General features: G+C 34.3%; 1 protein-coding gene across 1 annotated transcript in view; it reads right to left on the bottom strand.

Annotated features, from left to right (window-relative positions):
- The window catches only part of LOC123675346 (dynein heavy chain, cytoplasmic), a 263,591-nt gene that overhangs the window by 68,933 nt on the left and 176,122 nt on the right, over positions 1–18,536 (bottom strand). The window contains exons 27-29 of the mRNA XM_045610709.1: positions 15,220–15,779; positions 4,615–4,816; positions 297–495 (exon numbers count right to left, since the gene is read on the bottom strand). Of these exons, the coding sequence (XP_045466665.1) occupies positions 297–495; positions 4,615–4,816; positions 15,220–15,779 (961 nt within the window). The remainder of the gene's footprint in view (positions 1–296; positions 496–4,614; positions 4,817–15,219; positions 15,780–18,536) is intronic.

Here is an 18,536-nt window from a genome sequence, read left to right as displayed (position 1 = left end):
TTATCTGTAAAACGTACGACGGATAACTGAAAAAAGGGTTAGATATAATGAATCCCATCATTTTTGAAGTTATGGATTTTATGAAAAAAAAATTAAGAAACTATGAATTAATTTCGATAATACAAAATTTCCATAGTCAGAATATGATAATTAATAAACCAATAAATAAAAACTTGTTTCTTCTAATGAAAGCAAAAAGCTAAATTATTTCATAAGCTAGACTATTATCTGAGAGAAATATCCATAAATAAAAGAAATTCAAGTAGCACATTTCTTTGAAAACAATACATGCATACCTTATATCCTCTGTATTGAAATTGTTTACAACAGTATTGATGAAATTATCACGCATGATGACTGCTCTTATGGATTTCCAGTCGCTTGCATTTTCTCCTAGTAGCAAGCAAATGGATTCTAGTGCTAATTTTACTACTGCTGGGGGGTTTGCCATTGTTCTGATTTCAACCAATTGTTGTTTTTTGATTGCCTTCACAGCTGTATGAATAGAAAGAAATGAACTATGAAAAAATTCAAAGTAAATGATCTGTAATTTCGACATCATTAAAAATTGTTGTTTCATAAGGATGTTAAATTCGTTTTGACAACAATAATCAGTTTTGTTTCTCTGTGAAACGAAAGAGATTTATTATCTATTATTCCCACTATTTACATTAATTACGAAGTTACCTGTTAAACGAAAGAAACAACAATCAAAGTTTATTATTATTGTATCTCCGCTTCACAGAAAAAATACCTTGTAAAATATGCAAATAACAAAGGAACAAGATTTCATCCCGAAATGGAATGTTAGTGTAAAGATCCAGAAAAGAAAGGTAACAATCTGAGACAAGTAAATAACTTAATTTTAGATGTAGAATTAAGTACCGATGATACAAAAAACTAATCGAGCCACCATTGATTGAACTCAAAATTAGGTTGAATGATATATTGTAAATGCCTACAATATAATTAACAATTCCCTCACATATGGTATTTTCCCTAGTCAATTGAAGATATCTGTAATTACATCAATTTATAAAAAAGGTGATCGCTAGTCGCTTGGAAACTACAGACCCATCAGTGTACTACCAAGTTTCTCAGTTAATTTTCTATTAGTGAACAATATACTGAATGATAACCAACATGGATATATAAAAGGAAGATCGACAATGACAGCTACTATTCAATTCACTGAAAATACAGGGTGTTTCCTAAACATGCGGCAAAAATTCAGGGGGTTGTTCCTTGGACTATTCTAAGAATATTTTGTCCTTTGATGATTTTTGAAAAACCTATTTGTTTCGAAGATATAGGGGAAACAAAATTTCAGATAATATATATATTCTTTTGAGAAAGAGCAAATACAAAATATTAATTTCAAACAATCAAGCATATGTGTCGATGAATCTCAGTATTAGCAGAGGAAATGTAACGGGGCATCATACATTTCAACGTATGATACAAGAGAACAGATAAAAACCTCAGCAAAAACTCTGTCTCCCCGTATCGGTGTAGTGACTGGTTTGTGTAAACGTTTACAGAATAAGCTGACATAATTTATATTGAAGGACTTCCTCTTCAACCAAAACAAAATTTCCTTTATCCTCTCTTTTCGGTTGACGACTCTATAATTTCCAATTGGATCCTAAAACAAAAAGAAAAGAAGCAGAAAGGAGTACTAAATATTAGTTTTCATTATATCGATTTGAAGTTAACTACCCATTCTAAAAAAGAATCTGAAACTGAATGGATAGCTTGGAAACCATCATGAAATTTATAAATCGGACAATCATTCACCAAGTGGTCAATGGTCTCTTCTACACCACACTCACATAGTGGGCTATCAATAGAACACCATTTGAAGAGGGTACTATTACAACGACCATGACCAGTTCTAAGTCTATTCAAAATACACCAAATTTTCCTAGGAAGATTGAAACCTAGAACTTTCTCTGAGGGATCAACAATAAGACTTTTGTTGAAAACGTTAGAAGAAGTCCATCCCGAACGATAAATTTCCTTGTCGCTTTCATTGAATTCAAGGAAGGTGTTAGTCCATAAAGGTTTGCGTGATTTCAATCTAGCAGTTCTAGAATCTGGGAAATAGGATAAAATAGGAAATGAGTTCGGATACAAATGAAATTTATCCCAAGATTTCTTGACTGCAACCTGTCTACGAATATGAGGTGGAACTATATGTGATAGCACCGGTAACCAAACTAAAGGAGTAGATCTAATAGTCCCACTAATAATTCTCATAGAAAAATTACATGAAAATTCAACTCAACCTACAAAAACTGTTGAAAATGACCACCTCTAGCCAGCATACAAGCATCCAATCTTCTCCTCATTGACTGCCGAACCCTTTCAAAAACACCAGGATCATTTCTTATTAAGTTACACCCAGCAATGATCCGATTTCGCAAGTCTTCCACATTTTCTACTGGAGTGGTATAAACTAATGATTTTAGATGGCCCCATAGGAAATAATCTAAGGGGTTTTTAGTAATTGGAATGTTGTTAAACAAATTTAAAAATAAATTGTACCTACTTAGTAAACACAGTGCGGTACGCATTTTTATTTAAACTATTATTAATTTTAAAAATATGAAAAATGTTGTTCGCCCTGTATCTTCGAAACAAAGAGGTTTTTCAAAAATCATCCAAGGACAAAACATGCTTAAAATAGTCCAAGGAACAACCCCCTGAATTTTTGCCGCATGTTTAGGAAACACCCTGTATAATCAAATCGTAAGTATAATGATATACTTCTAGGAATATTTTTAGATCTATCAAAAGCGTTTGACTGCCTGAATCGACCACTTTTGTTGGAAAAAATCGAAGCTTATGGAATGAGGGGAACTGCTTTGAGATGGTTCGAATCATATCTGAATAATAGAAAGCAGAGGGTTAAAGTTATGAAGAACGGAAAAACTACAAAATCTGACATAAAAACCAATTATACCGGTGTACCTCAAGGAAGCATATTGGGCCCTATTTTGTTCATTTTGTTCACAAATGATATGGAACGAGCACTGATGTCTGATTCGAGTCTTCTCACCAATTACGCAGATGATACAAATTTGTTGGTTGCTGGATCTACCTACCCAAACTTGATAAATGAAGCCAGCACTTCGTATAAGAAAATCGAAAACTGGATTGAAAGGAATGGTCTTCTTTTGAGTCAGGAGAAAACTACCACTATTCTCTTTAGAACCAAACAACAAAGGATCACAACACCATCTCAGATACAACTGTCAAATTTGAGCATCACACCTGAACATTGTACTAAATTTCTTGGTATGCAAATTGATGAACATCTAAACTGGAACAACCACATTATAAGTACAGGAAAAAAACTAAATTCAGTCAGCTATAGTATAAGAATAATTAGTAAATATTTAAATGAAAATTGCTTAAAAATTTTTTATTTCACTAATTTTGAAAGTTTAATGAGGTTCGGATTGATTTTCTACGGATCTGATTCAGGGGTGTTGGAGATTTTCCGTATACAAAAGAGTCATAAGAACTATATTCGGACTCAAACACAGAGAATCATGTAGAGGTATATTCAGGAAAAATCAGATTATGACAGTATTTGCATTGTATATATATGAATGTTTAGTTTATTTATTCAAGAATAGAAATAAGTTTGTATACAGTAGTTCCGTCCATGACTATAGTACTAGACATGTAAATATTCTTTATCCTGAACTTAGATTGGTCAAATATGAGAAACATCCAACATATGCCGCAATAAAATTTTTCAACCAATTACCAGATGATATAAAAAAAGTACAACACTCAATAAGTTTAAAAATGATGTGAAAATTAAACTCATTAATATGGAACCTTATTCCATTCATGAATACAACATTCAAGAAGTGAGGATTTAACAATTCTGTTAGTTGACACTATTCCATCTAATGTACTGTATTGTATGTAATGTATTATATGATCCAGGCTCTAATATATCATTGATAAATGCTGAATTAATTAATGTAAAGACTAAAATTGGTTATAAAAAGAAAACTAATTTGAGAACAATTAATGGTGTTTATGAAACAGAAGGTAAGGTAAAATTAAAAAAATTAAATATAGAAAAATATGTGAACGTGTTCATAATTAATTATGACCATTTCAAGTATAATTTCCTACTTGTGAGAGTTTTCTCTGCAGAGATGGTGTTGCATCCCTCAAAATTAACGTTGTGTCTTGTTTCAGAGTAGTGTTTAAATAGGGCATTTGTTGGATTTCTTAGGCGTACTGCGAGTTGATGCTTATATACTCTGTTAGTAATACGTCTGTTGGTTTGTCCTATGTATGTTCTAGGACACGCGGAACATGGTATCTCGATACACCTTGAGACTCGTTATGGATAGTATCCTTTGGTTTCCGGAAAAATTTGGAAATTTTTTTTAATCGGCTGTGAAAACGGTCTTTATATCCTGTTTATGTAGGATGCGACTGATTTTATCAGTGACACCTTTGATAAAAGGTAGGAAAGATTTATGAAGGAATTTTCTGGAGGATTCCAGAAAATACCCCTTCTGCAGGGCTTCTGGAATACAATACAATTGTATTGTATTCCAGAAACAATAATGAATAAATTACCATTTTGAGCATCAATGACAGCTGGTTCAACTTGTGCCAAGTCAGCCATGACTTCTTGACGCTTTTGTTCGATATGGATAGTTTGTATGGCTATCTGCTGTTGAATTTCTTGACTCTGAACTTTCTTCTTTTCAGCTTCCTGTTGATCTTTCACCATCTGCTTAAGTTTAGCATTGGCAGCATCGTTCTTGGCTTGAAGTTCCTGAAATCAACAATTAATTCGACATATTGACAACTCGTAATGAATGATATTCCTATAATTTTCATTTTTTAAGGTGATTTAAAAGAATTAGCTCATCGTTTACATGGTCTTCATTTGACTTTTATTCGCTCGTAAGTGTTAATGGTTAATTTCTGAATCTTAAGGAGGTCCTGAACAGACACACCGGAAAATTCCGTGCCTGATGATGATCGATCACCTTAGTTTTTCTCCACTTATTTAAAAAAGCACAGCTACATATTTTTATTCCTTTTGTTTATATTATCATTCTCTCGTTTGAAAGTAGAACGATATTCAGGCAATCGAAGGAATCCATTGTCATCACTGTTTATAAATCAAGCAAACATAACGAGCAACAACCAACCGATTTCTGTCCAAATGTACAGTACCAAGGCAAGACGAACTGCATCCTTCACAAAACATAAAGTTATAGCATTTTGGGAAAGCCAAACATTGTTGATCTAGATAATCCCGAAGTAAATTTGTTTTTGAACTTCACTTCTGATTAGTAGAGATGACCCCAAAAATAGCAGTAATGTCAAGAATGCTGTGAAGGAGTATCTTCGGCGAATTATTATATGATGATAAATTTATCAATGAATAAATTACCAAGGTCAATTCGAAACCCGAATTCATCCAAAAAACAATTACGTGTCGATGAATAATATAATCAAAATGATCCAATTTCCTTATTTCGAGTTTCTGGATCGGAGAATTCACTCTTTTACGTCCAGTTATTCGAAAAAAATTTCTCTTCGATCAGCCAAGGATTATATTATAATTCATTCATCATAGATACATACTATATACAGGGTATTTCAAGTTCGACTGTCTATCAGACATTGTTCATGATGCCCTATTCAGCTAAAATATTTTCGAAGGTCCGGAGCACTTTCGGTTATACAATAAATGAAAAAAATAAATAAATTTTAGAAAAAACTTTTTTTTCATTTTATGTCCCAGATATTATCAAGATTTCCATTTTCAAATACTCCTTACTAAAAGCATTGCGTATGTCCTTATAGTTTTCAAAATATCAAGAAAAAACCGAAAAAAAAAGAATTTCCGTAGTAACTTTTACGTGAATTATTTTTAATGTGAATATCCTATGCGTACACTCGATTCACTTTCTCGAACTAGAATGATGTAGGAATATCGTGCATATCTTGAACTTGAGAAATATCATCACAGGGAGTTTTCAAATATTGTCCGAAAATTGTGAACAAAATTTGATCATAACTTTCGATTTTCAAATTAGAACCCTATTTTTTATGATTGCGTTGGATTCTACGGAGAAAAATAAGGGTAGTGTCCAAACATAATTATGCTCAAAAAAATAATAATTCAAGAGTTCGAGATTTTATGAATTTATGTAGGGTCAATTTCATTTAACCTGTTTCAATTTCATTTAATGCGTTTCAAAGCAGTATTCTATGATAATAGAAATTAAAATATGCAATTATTTCAAAGTGACAGGTGTAATCTTTATTGAAGCAAGTAGATTATAATTTCCTGAAATGAATCCCCGTTATTCAAATAATGAAATTCGGGATCTATTCCATATCCACGATGAATCAGGCGCGGATCCAAGGGGGCGGAACTGGGGGAACGTCCCCCCCCCAAATGGCCCGGGCACCTCTTAAATTTTGCCGGCCCTCCTAGAATTTGACATACTATGGCTCAAATAATTTCAAGATCAGCAAAAATTTTCAATACATTTTGTGAAAACCCATATTAATGAACGGCAAAATAATGACGTCCCAAAATGGCGGAAGTGTCTGGGTTCCACATTTTCAGTATTTTGAGAATCTAAAAGTTCCCCCCCAAAAGTGGGGCCTGGATCCGCGCCTGCGATGAATGCAACAGAATTGTTTCAAGAACTTGTCGAGCATACAATCAGAAATATCCACATTTATCACCATTAACGAGAAGATATTTCGGAAGTATAAAATGTATTCTAGCGCTTTTTTATAGCGTATTCGACTGGTTGCACCAGTTCGAATTAATTCGAGCTGATTATGTCATTTAGCTCTACAAAAATTCGAATTTATTCGCACTGGTGCTGCCAGTCGAATACGCTATTAGATATATAGAATTGTTGGGATTAGACATTCACTCGATTATATTGTTGGGATATATATTATTGGTTGTTCCCTGTATAACGTGAATTGTCAAATTAATTCTGACAAAGTGTCAGTTTAGATAGTTTTATTTAAGATGTCTAAAAACATGGTGTATGCACTCGTCAATTTTGAATGCAATGATATTCGACCAAATTGAAAATATTAGTTTTAGTTCGTGGCGGCGCCGCAATGTCATACTTGTCATTTACGTTGATTTTGATTGGATACATTAATTAAAACCCGATACTGACCAATCAAAAGCGATGTGTAATCGAGTATGATCGTGCAAAGTCGTGATACAAAACACGAAACGTTTACTGGAATGAATTCAAATATTTGTAATAGAGAGAGAGAGAGAGAGAGAGAGAGAGAGTGTGTGTTTATTGGTATTTCAATTACAAGAATTACTTCCATAGAACATAACTATAATGAAAGATATACACATAGGTACATAATGGCATAAACCTCGTAAATAATAAATAACAAGAATCTTAATTTGTTGATAGCGCTACCTACAGTTGACATAACGAAGCTTAACTAATATTCTCAAAATTGGCAAAACAAAAGCTAATCAGTTCATACACCTGGTTTTTAGACATCTTAGTAGTATTATAAAGTTGAATAAAGTTCACATTTCTTATTCTCAAAGTATTATCTACAAATCTATCAGGTTATGGGCCCAGACCTAGTCATTTAGAGGAGTTAGTGAAGTTCATTTTCTTGTATTCGAAGATCAGCTATTATCATCGCAAAAATATTGCTCAAAATTCATATCGAATTGAACCACTACGTATAGTTATTTATAATACAAGTGCAGAAGGCATTGATATTCTTCCACGAGTTCAAAATTCAAAAACGAGCCACGAAGTGGCGAGTTTTGGAATGAACGAGTGGTAGAATGTGCCTTCTGTACGAGTATTATACATTATTTTCTCTAATTCATTGCATTTCCATTGAAATTAATGAAATATTTCCATAAATATATTTAAGTGATTTTTGCATTGAAAAATGTTGGTTGGCAGAACTGATTTGTTTAAGGCAAATTGATGAATTGACAGATAAAGCCGTGGCGGAAAGTTCGGAGTATCAACATAGAATAATAAAATATAACCATGAAAACTGTGCGTTTCTGATATATTCTCGCACGATTTTGTTCTACAAGATGTGGAAGAATGAACGGAATAACCACAGAATTAGAGAAAAGATAATTATGATACCTGGCGATTACAAGCAGAAGCGATACTGACAAAAAATGATCTATAGGATTACGTCACCGGTAAAACTCCAATTCCTGCAGATGCTGAAGAAAGAAAAACATGGCAGAAGAAGGATTTATCGGCTAAATCAGAATTGATTCTGATCATTTCACCAAATGAACTGAAACAGATAAAGAATTGTACAACCTCTAAATCTGTATGGGATACTCTCGAAAGTAATTTCGCCAGTAAGGGTCCTGCAAGGAAGGCAACATTATTAAAACAGCTCATTTTGCAAAAATTAGGTGAAAATGGAGACATTCGTGAACATTTAACAAATTTCATGGACACAGCTGATAAATTAGCTGACATGAATATAAGTGTTCCGAAAGAACTTCTCAGTATAATGATGCTTTATTCTCTACCATCCTCATTTGATAATTTTCGGATAGCAATAGAGTCGAGAGATATTTTACCTGATCCTGAAGCTTTGAAGGTGAAAATATTAGAGGAAAATGAATCAAGGAGAGATCATGATACTGGACAGACGAAAGAAAGTGCATTTTACGGTAAAGATAAATATAAAAAAGGCAGTTTCAAAGAAAACAAAATATAAGAAATGATAACACTTCCAGAACTCGTTGCGGAAATTGCAATAAATTCGGTCCTTCTACTTCAGACTGCTGGTCTGGAAAGAAAGAAGCTACATTTATGATTAATCATCGAAGTCTTGCAACCATTGATAATCCTGAACCGAATCCAAATATTTGATATCTGGACAGCGGATCAACTTCCCATATGTGTTCAAATAAAAAAAATTTCAAAAATTTGACCGAAGAAAGTCTAGGAGAACTCCGATTAGCTTCGAAAAATCAAAATGCACCGATATCTGGAAATGGTTTGGTACAAATAACTCTAAATCCTTCTGAAAATGTTAATTTGCCGATATATTTTTCGTTCCCGATTTATAGGCTAATTTATTATCAGTCTCCAAAATAACAGATAAAGGGAATAGTGTGTATTTCAACAAAAATAAGGCGATAATCAAAAACCCAAGTGGACATGTCGTTTTGGAAGCAAAAAAGACAAACGGTCTATATTTGGTTGATGCAAAAAAATGTTGAAGAAATATCGGCAACGTGCAATATCATTTCAGAGCCTACAATAAAAACTTGGCACAGAAAATTGGGTCATATTAACGAAAGTGATCTGAAATCTGCTTTTAAACGAAAATCATTAATTGGTTTGAACTTGAATGAAAGTGAGGCACTTGGAAATTGTGAAACATGCATTCAAGCTAAATTTTCACGACCGCCTTTTCCGAAACCGGATAAGGATCAAAGGACTAAAGAACCTTTACAAATTATTTCATCAGATGTGTGTGGACCGATTCGTGAACCTTCTCATGGTGGTTCTAAATATTTTGTAACTTTCGTGGATGAATTCTCAGGTTATACTCGTGTATATTTTCTCCAACGAAAAAATGAAGTCCTTTCGAAGTTAAAAGAATATAAAGCAGAAGTTGAAAATATCACTGGTAGGGAAATAAAGTGCTTACAAAGCGATAACGGAAAAGAATATTGTAACCGTGAAGTAGATGACTATCTCAAACAAAATGATATAACGAGAAGATTGTCGTGCACATACACACCTCAACAAAATGGTCGAGCTGAGAGGAAAAATCGCACATTATTAGAAAAAGCTCGTTGTCGTATTGATAGAAGCCAATCTACCATTGAACTTCTGGGCTGAAGCGATCTATACAGCGAATTACTTATGTAATAGAAGTCCTACAAAAATTTTGGAAAACAAATCTCCTTATGAGAGATGGGTAGGTCGGAAACCGTCAGTACGTCATCTCCATATTTTTGGGTCGAAAGCTTTTGCACTTGATAAAAATCCCAAAAGAGGCAAATTTGAACCAAAAACAAAAACCGGAATATTCATTAGATATTCTGAGATAACAAAAGGTTATCGAATCTGGAATCCAGAATCTCATCAAGTAGAAGTAACTAGAGATGTTAAAATTCTGAATAATACATTTTTGGAAAAATCTCAGGATTTGGGTAGTATGGAATTTTTTGATAATGATAAGATGATCGATATAGTTACCACAAATCCAGATCAACAGCAAGATGAATCGCTTATTTTGGATTATGATTCTTCAAGATCCTCTCTGTTGGAACAAGGAGAAATTACTGAAAATGATGATACAGGGAAAGAGGGAGATACTATACAAAGGCCCCAACATCAAAGAAAATCGCCGACTTGGACTAAGGATTATCAGATGACCTCTCATTATGGTTTCTTAGCTGAATGTTATGGTGAACCTGACCCAATTGGTGAAGAAGAATCTGGCGATGAGTGGAAAGATGCAATAAAAGAAGAAATTAAAGCACATACATTGAACGACACTTGAAATCTGATTGAGAAGAAAAATAAACCAAATATAATTAGTTCAAAGATGGTTCTAAAGAAGAAATATAAAGCTATAATATATCGTTTATTTTATTTCGTACAAGAATTGTCATTTAACCTTACATTCTTAAATAAATAATATTAATCTGTGAAAGACTACTAGTCTGTGGTTTTAAGTTTGACCCTCAAATTTCAAGTGTTGCAAATTTATACACAGCAGTTTGAATAATCTATGTTCTAACCTAAAATATTCATTTACAGTTTACACTGTTATTGTTATATGATATTATATTTGCATAAAATGAAAATCATCGAAGATTTGAAGAAACCGAACAGAATATTTCAAGAAATTTAAAAACAATTTCCAAAATAATTGTGTGGATACAAAATAAATAAGTGTGCATTCTGATAGAAAGTAATTCCTTTATGAAATGAAGCATGAAGTGTTTGATATCGCTGTTCGATATCACACACTGAAATTTCAAACTGGCTCTAACTCTCATTTACAAATGCAAGCATGAATGGAATTCCATTTGAAATTCCCGCGAAACCTTTTAGTACCAGCGTCAAGACGCTTGGGACCGCTGATGTATGTTGAACCAGTCCTTTGTAGGCGCGTTGGGCATCTAGAGAACTAGTTTATCTATGATCACAGCACAGCAGAAAGGATGTTCCAAGAATGCACTAGAATCGAATAATAGATTCCATCATATGCAACCAAGCATTCAAAAAACACAGAAATCTTTTTATGACATATTTTGACTATAAGAAGGCCTTCGACTCTATTCCACATGGGTGGCTGACAAACACCTTGGAAATATACAAGATCGATCCAATTACAATAAACTTTCTGAAGTATGCAATGTGCAACTGGGGAACGAATATCGAACTCTCTACGGCGAACATAACTACTAAAGAGATTCCAATAAAAACGGGAAGTTTTCAAGGAGATTCATTGAGTCCCTTTTTGTTCTGCTTGGCGCAGAACCCCCTTTCTTAACAACTGGATGCTACTGAAAAAGGTTTCAATGTCAAAGGAAATAGAAATACTATTCCACTCAATCATTTGCTATACATGGATGTCGTACTCTTAGCGTGGTGTGTGGAAAAATCCAAGATGAACCGATCGCTCTCTCCAATGGACAGGAGATAGAAGCAATGAAATTTTAAAAACAAACTTCAAGATCAAGAACATGACGAGAGCTATCAATACATATGCATGTTCAATTCTATAACATACTCTTTCGGTATAATTCCATGGAGCAAAACGGATATAGAAAACTTGCAACGCAAAATGAGAACCTTGATTTATTTATTTATTCATTTGATCAGACGGCAAAGCCATTTTACATTGATGAAAAATTTTAACAAAAACAATCTTCATTATAATATATAAGGACATAGATAAAAAAGCACATAAGTATCACAAGAACTCATTCACAAAGTTAAATTTTCAGAAATATACACTATCAAAAATGTTTTCATTAATTTTGTGCAATAGGCAAAATCAGATCTGAGATGCCAGCGGGTTAGTAAGAGCTTGGGATTCGAAGTGCTTCTTCAGGGTGAATATAGATACTAAAAATATATCAGCCTGACATTTGTTAGCTAGGCGAAGAGCTCTAGATAATGGGCTGTGGACACTATAATTTGTTGGTGCAAAGCTAATGTGAAAAACCTCTCGAGTTCTAAGGAGCGCTGGACTACAGTTGAGATTTATTCTGCTCATTAAATAATTACAATCGATGAGGTTATTGATAAGTTTGAAAATAAGCACAATGCTAAAGTTATCTCTTCGCAAATCTAAAAATCGTAGTCCGATTATCTCTTGATTATAATTTTTGGATGACATTGACATCCCAGTTTTGAATGATACCCACTTCAGAAATTTCCTCTGTACCCTTTCAATACTTTGCCTATGAACAGCATAGTAGGGCGCCCATACCACTGCTGAATACTCTAAAATACTCCTTACATTCGAGCAGTAAACTGTTTTCAATACATTCACATCATTGAATTCCTGCATTGATCTCTTAACAAAACCCAGCATTTTGAAAGCCTTATTAGTGATGAATTGGATGTGAGGGATAAAACTCATTTTTGAATCGAAATAGACTCCTAAATCTTTAATTACATTTGTGCTTATAAGAGATTCCTGCCTCAAATGATAATCAAACTTGCAGGGAGATTTTAGTCTTCCAAACCTCATCACCTGGCACTTGTTAATATTGAACTCCATGTGGTTTTCTAAGCACCAGTTCATCAATTCATCGAGATCCCGTTGTAAAAGCTCACAATCAACAGAAGAAGAGACTTGCCTGAATAACTTTAAATCGTCAGCAAACAGCAAGAACATGCTAAATCTGATCACCCTTCCAATATCGTTAATAAAAACAAGGAATAATAGTGCTGATAGTGGTGATCCCTGCAAAATTCCGGATTCCATAACAAATTCGTCGGAGAGCACGCCACAATATGAGACTCTCAGAATGATACCGCTAATACGCTCAGCAAGCCAATGATGACAAAAGCACACAACCATCATCCGAAAAGTAGCATTGAGAGGACGACACTGCCGAGAAATAAAGGAGGCAGAGGTCTGCTAGACATCATGGAACTTGCCATTGGCAAATTGAATGCTTACGAACATATTTCAAAGACAAACCAGGTACGTCAGAGATCTAGAACATACTGTGTGAAGCAGACGAATCAACAACTTCACAACTGCACAAGGAGCAATTGTTATACAACCACCAGACAATCCAAGAAGAACTGCAAAGATGGAGAGAAAAGCCCCTACATGGACGACATTTCAACGAAGTGAACCAGGATCATGTCGACATTGAAGCGTCCAACTATTGGCTCAAATCAGGTGCGATGTATCCAGAAACGGATGGATTTCTTTTAGCCATCCAAGATCAAGTGATCTCAACGAGAAATTACTGCAAGCATAACATAAAGGATCGAACTATTACTGATGATCGATGCCGTTATGGGTGTCCAACGAATGAGACAATACAACATATCACGGAAAGATGTCAAATGTTTGCAGGAACTGAATATAAAGAGAGACACGATGCAGTAGGAAAGATACTACACCAAGAAATAGCAACCAAATTAAAACTAATTCATTCTGAAAAAGTGCCAACCGTAAATCATCCTGGAACACGAACGCTATAAACTGCACTGGGATCGTACAGTTTTGACTGATAAAACAGTCTCTCAAAACAGGCCAGATATACTGCTAGTCGATAAACATCAAAAGACAGAAATACTCATCGACGTAGCAATACCGAATAACAACAACATGCGTCAAAAAGAGGTGGAAAAAATTTCAAAATATAGGGACCTCGAATTTCAGATAAAGCGGCAGTGGGAAATGATATCAACGAGAACTATTCCAATTGGCAGTGGGGAATATATCAACGAGAACTATTCCAATTATCATCTCAACAATAGGAATAGTACCCAAAAATCTCGAGAGAAACATCAAGCAACTAGGACTTAGTGAGTATATTTGTAATATAATGCAAAATGTTGTTCTTTTAGGTACTGCAAGGACAGTGAAAAAATTCCTAGGAAGCGACGGACAGGTCCAAGGATCGCGTGCAAGGGGACAAGAAGTTCAACGAGAACCAGGGGGATCACAAGGACCGGACACGACCGAGCTGATATCTTACGCGTATAGGCTCAAGTCGGGATAATAATTTCCTTATACAGGGTGACTGGCCATAGCCTAGTGGTGAATGCAGGTCATCCAGTCCTTCCAACAAAGTAGCTTGTTTTGTATACTAAGTTAGTTTTGGAGATACGAGGTGATTTATGAAAATTGGCATAAATTTCTGATTTACAACGTTTACAATAAAAGAGGGTTAAAAAGAAAGCTATAAAATCCGAAAACATCATCAGAAAACATCAAATATTATCATAAACGAAATAAAAATAGGACTGTATTCCAAAAAAGTTACATAACACATAAAATCTTTCATTTGCTACTCTTTTGAAAAAGTGTGCTATTCAAAGTAAAAATTGAATTCATTTGACTGAATTATGTATTTTTTCATGGCAATAACGAATAACGATAGTACTCTAGAATGTGCGAAGAACATAGATTTCGAAGTTGAAAGGAAAAAACTCAATAATCTGAGTAATGCTCTGAAAATATTTAAATTACATTAATTGTTTTTAAGCGTTGCAGATGAATAAACCCACAGAATTTGAAGAAATTCGGACTGCTGATTCCCGAGTTTGGAGATCATAAATTTTGGCCAATTTTCATGAATCACCCTATATCTTTGAAACTAACAGTCTCAGGATACAAAATAAGTTACTTTTCAGAAAGGCCTGAATGACTTGTATTCACCATTAGGCTATGGCCAGTCACTCATGTTACACCCCGTATTATTGAAATCGGACATATATTCGCATAATGTTTTTTTGTTGAAATTACATCTTTCATATGGCAAAGCAAATAAATTACCCTGTCTAGGATAAGGACATCTAGCTTGAGAATCCAGCTCAGTCCAATTGATATTTCAAACGATAAGAAACTATTTCAGAGAGGGGTAGTGATTATCTCAATGATATGCGAAAGAAGTCTGACAAATTTATAGGCAAACAACAATTGATAATTTCAACAACTACTTACTTGTTTCTTAACTGCCAAACTCTTCTGCATCTCTTCTACTTGCTCTACAGTTTCTGCAATTTTACTAAGACCAACATTTAAATGGAGCTGTTGTTCTTCTAAATCTGACCTCTTTTCATTATATAATTTCACAAAATGATGGATAAAGTCAAGGTAATGTCTTGGAGTGACAGCCATAGTGCGACTACCTCTCTTTGCCAGGCGAGCATTAGCTTTATGTAAAGTTTGATGGACGTATACACAAGCATTGATAACAGCTTCTCTATGACATGGGGTAGCACTAATCAATGTACAAGCAGCTGGAAAGTAATCTGGTGCTCTCCACTGAGGTCTATCTAAATCGAGTCTATTTGTGAATTCCTTTCCAACTTGATATAGAGCACCATCTGACCAGTCCCCGAACCAGTTGAGAACACATCTATTGAAAAGAGCTGGCGATGTTGCAGCTCTATCTTTTAGACCATTAGTAGATGGGTTCATGGTAAAAACTACATGGAGATTTCTCATAACCTGCTGTGTGAACCACTTGTATAACTCATCATTAGAATCGAGCATTAGGCCTAAAAAAAATGGTTATAATAAATATGTTTATTTGTGACTAAATCAGTAACACACAAAGTAGACTTTAGATCAATCGTCATGCATACGTCGTTGGAGATCACAGAACTGGTATATATGAGATGTGATTTATCATTATTCATTATTGTCAGTTATCTTTCCTAGAAGGGGAGTTCCGATGAAATGATCCTCTTAACATTAAATTTCAACGTAATCTAATCGGTTTTTTCGGATAATCTGCTTGTAATTTCTATGGTTCTAGTACCTCGATCAACGCGAAATTTTGCACGAAGCTTGAAATTATTATTTTATTTCTACATTCGAAATCTCAACCCGGTCGGATATGTTATCACAGAAATATTTATAGAGCTTTTCCGTTATTCTTCTTGAAATTCCTTTGGTTCTAGTAATGAGATCAACATGAAATTCTGCATGTCAATATCTAAATGCACAATTTTATCTCGATTTAATTCGCAGTTTTTAAATGATCAGGAAAACCAAATTTCAGGGAACCTCAGTAGCAAACTTTACCACGGCTTACGAGATTTTAGTCGACCCTGAAAATTTCAAGTTCCTTAGTTGTCTTAGATCTCCTCTTTGTTTGAGGAATGGAATTTATTTCCCTACGCCTCTATTTAATTTCTCCAATTTACTACTGTTGTTCAAATGGGAGAGTTTTCTCCCTTCTGCCTATTTTCCTCTATTTGGTTGTTTGGAAGAGGTACGTCCTCTTGTCTGTCTTTCTTGTTTTGGATTTGTACTATCTTTTTTAATTCTCTATTCTCGTGAGATTTAAGCGTCTCTATTGTCTTCTTTATTTGTTTGTTTCAATAGTTTCAATTCTTCTCTGATTTGTTGGTTACTTGGCACAAACCGCTGTTCTGATTACTTTATTTAGTGTGGTTTGTAACTAATTTGTCTTTCGTATTATACCATGTTATTCCTGCAAACGTAATGCGTGGTATTAGCACTGTATTTATTATCTTCAGCTTGTTTTCTAAGAAAAGTTTACTTTTTGGCAGGGCCGTCGCTAGGGGGTAGGCAGGGGAGGCGACCGCCTAGGGCGGCAAAATTCTGGGGCGGCATTTCAATCTTGATCAACAAAAATCATATGTGTAGAAATTCAAAGTAAGAAATGAGATTTAAATCCGTTAGAAACAACACGAAAATATACAGACAATTTAAACCATTAAAGGTGCCGCATTATACACAACAACTCATAAATATCCAGATGTCGTGTAAACCCCCTCACAGCTGTTTACTGTTTAGGAGATATTGATGCTAAAAAACACATGTACTAATCAGGCTTGTCGACCTTATCTTTGCTACAATGCTCAATTTTATTGCTTTATTAGGGTAGCCAGTGGATTCTTCAACCAGAATGCTGATTCCCCAGATGAGTGCAAAATATACGAGAAACGTTTCCATTTCATCATTTCCATCTCATCCTTCCTAAGAAATACATATCTGAGAAGTTTATTTTATTTTATACCACGTTCCATTATATAACAATATTTTTTTGATCGTACTGTATGTGCAAAGTGAGTGTTGTATTCTGAATTTTTCGATTTGCCTTTGGATTTAAGGATTTCAAAGTAGATTACTGAAGGTAAGTTCTATAATTTTTTATTTTCATCATTTCCTTATTATTATCATTTTTCGGCAATGGGAAGTATCTACGTTCGAAGCGTCGGATGATGAGATAGACTTAATAGAAAAAATCATATTCATTTATTTGAAAATAGGTATAATGTTCCCAAAGAGATATGATCCGTGTTTCTTTCAGGTACGTTTCCGGGGTGGTAGTAGTGCGCCCCAAAACTGTCCAGGCGCCCCCTGGAGAAAAATTGGGGCGCTTAGATTCAGTTACGATATTCTACTTTATGAACAAAAATTCACATGTTCAAAATGTAAGGTGCCGAAAGAGAAAACAAAAATTTCAAGATAATATTTTTCTAAAACGTTCTCATACTTCCCTCGCCCGGAACTTTCAATTGCTCCTTGAAGAAATTTTTCTTAATTAAATAATTAATCAGGGTCCGCTCTGGAGGCTGGCTAATTGGCATTTTGCCGGGGCGGCAAATATTGGAGGGCGACATTTTCAATTTTTTTCAGAAATCCGAATTCCAAGAAGAAAGTGTTGAATACTTTTTTTTTAATTTCAAAGAATTTCACACATTATTTTTTATCAAATTAATTAGTTTTGGGGGTGGGCGCATTCGAATTTGAAATAATGGTTCATCCGTATCATCCGATTGTTACACACTATCATCTTAAAGATAAAAAAACAAAATGTTCAAGCGTTTTATAAAGTCGGAACTCAGCAGAAGAACCTGAGACCGCAGAGCCTGTTCTAGAGGGGCGGCAAATATTGGAGAAAGGTATTTTCTACTTTTTCCGAGGAATCTACTAGATTCCTAAAAGAATGTATTAAATAGTTTTATTTTACATTCACCGTGTTTTTTGTTGGATTAATAACTTGATTTTTTAATGCTGAGTGGAAATTGGAATGTTATTTCAAATTCTATAATTCAATTATATTTTAAAATAATGTTAACCAAGCCATCAAACTTACTTTGTAATAGTATATAGATACAAAATAAGATACTTTTTTGCAAAGTTATCTGAATTTGAATTCATAAGAAATAATTACACATTACACTCAATACATTTTCAGTCCATAAAACCCTTCTAACTTTTTATAAAAAAATCTCACCCCGAACAAGGGTGTCGACTTGTATTTTTGCCGGGGCGGCAGA

Source organism: Harmonia axyridis, chromosome 1 (genome assembly GCF_914767665.1).
Source record: "Harmonia axyridis chromosome 1, icHarAxyr1.1, whole genome shotgun sequence".
Taxonomy (NCBI): Eukaryota; Metazoa; Arthropoda; class Insecta; order Coleoptera; family Coccinellidae; genus Harmonia; species Harmonia axyridis.
This window is presented reverse-complemented; position numbering and strand designations above follow the sequence as displayed.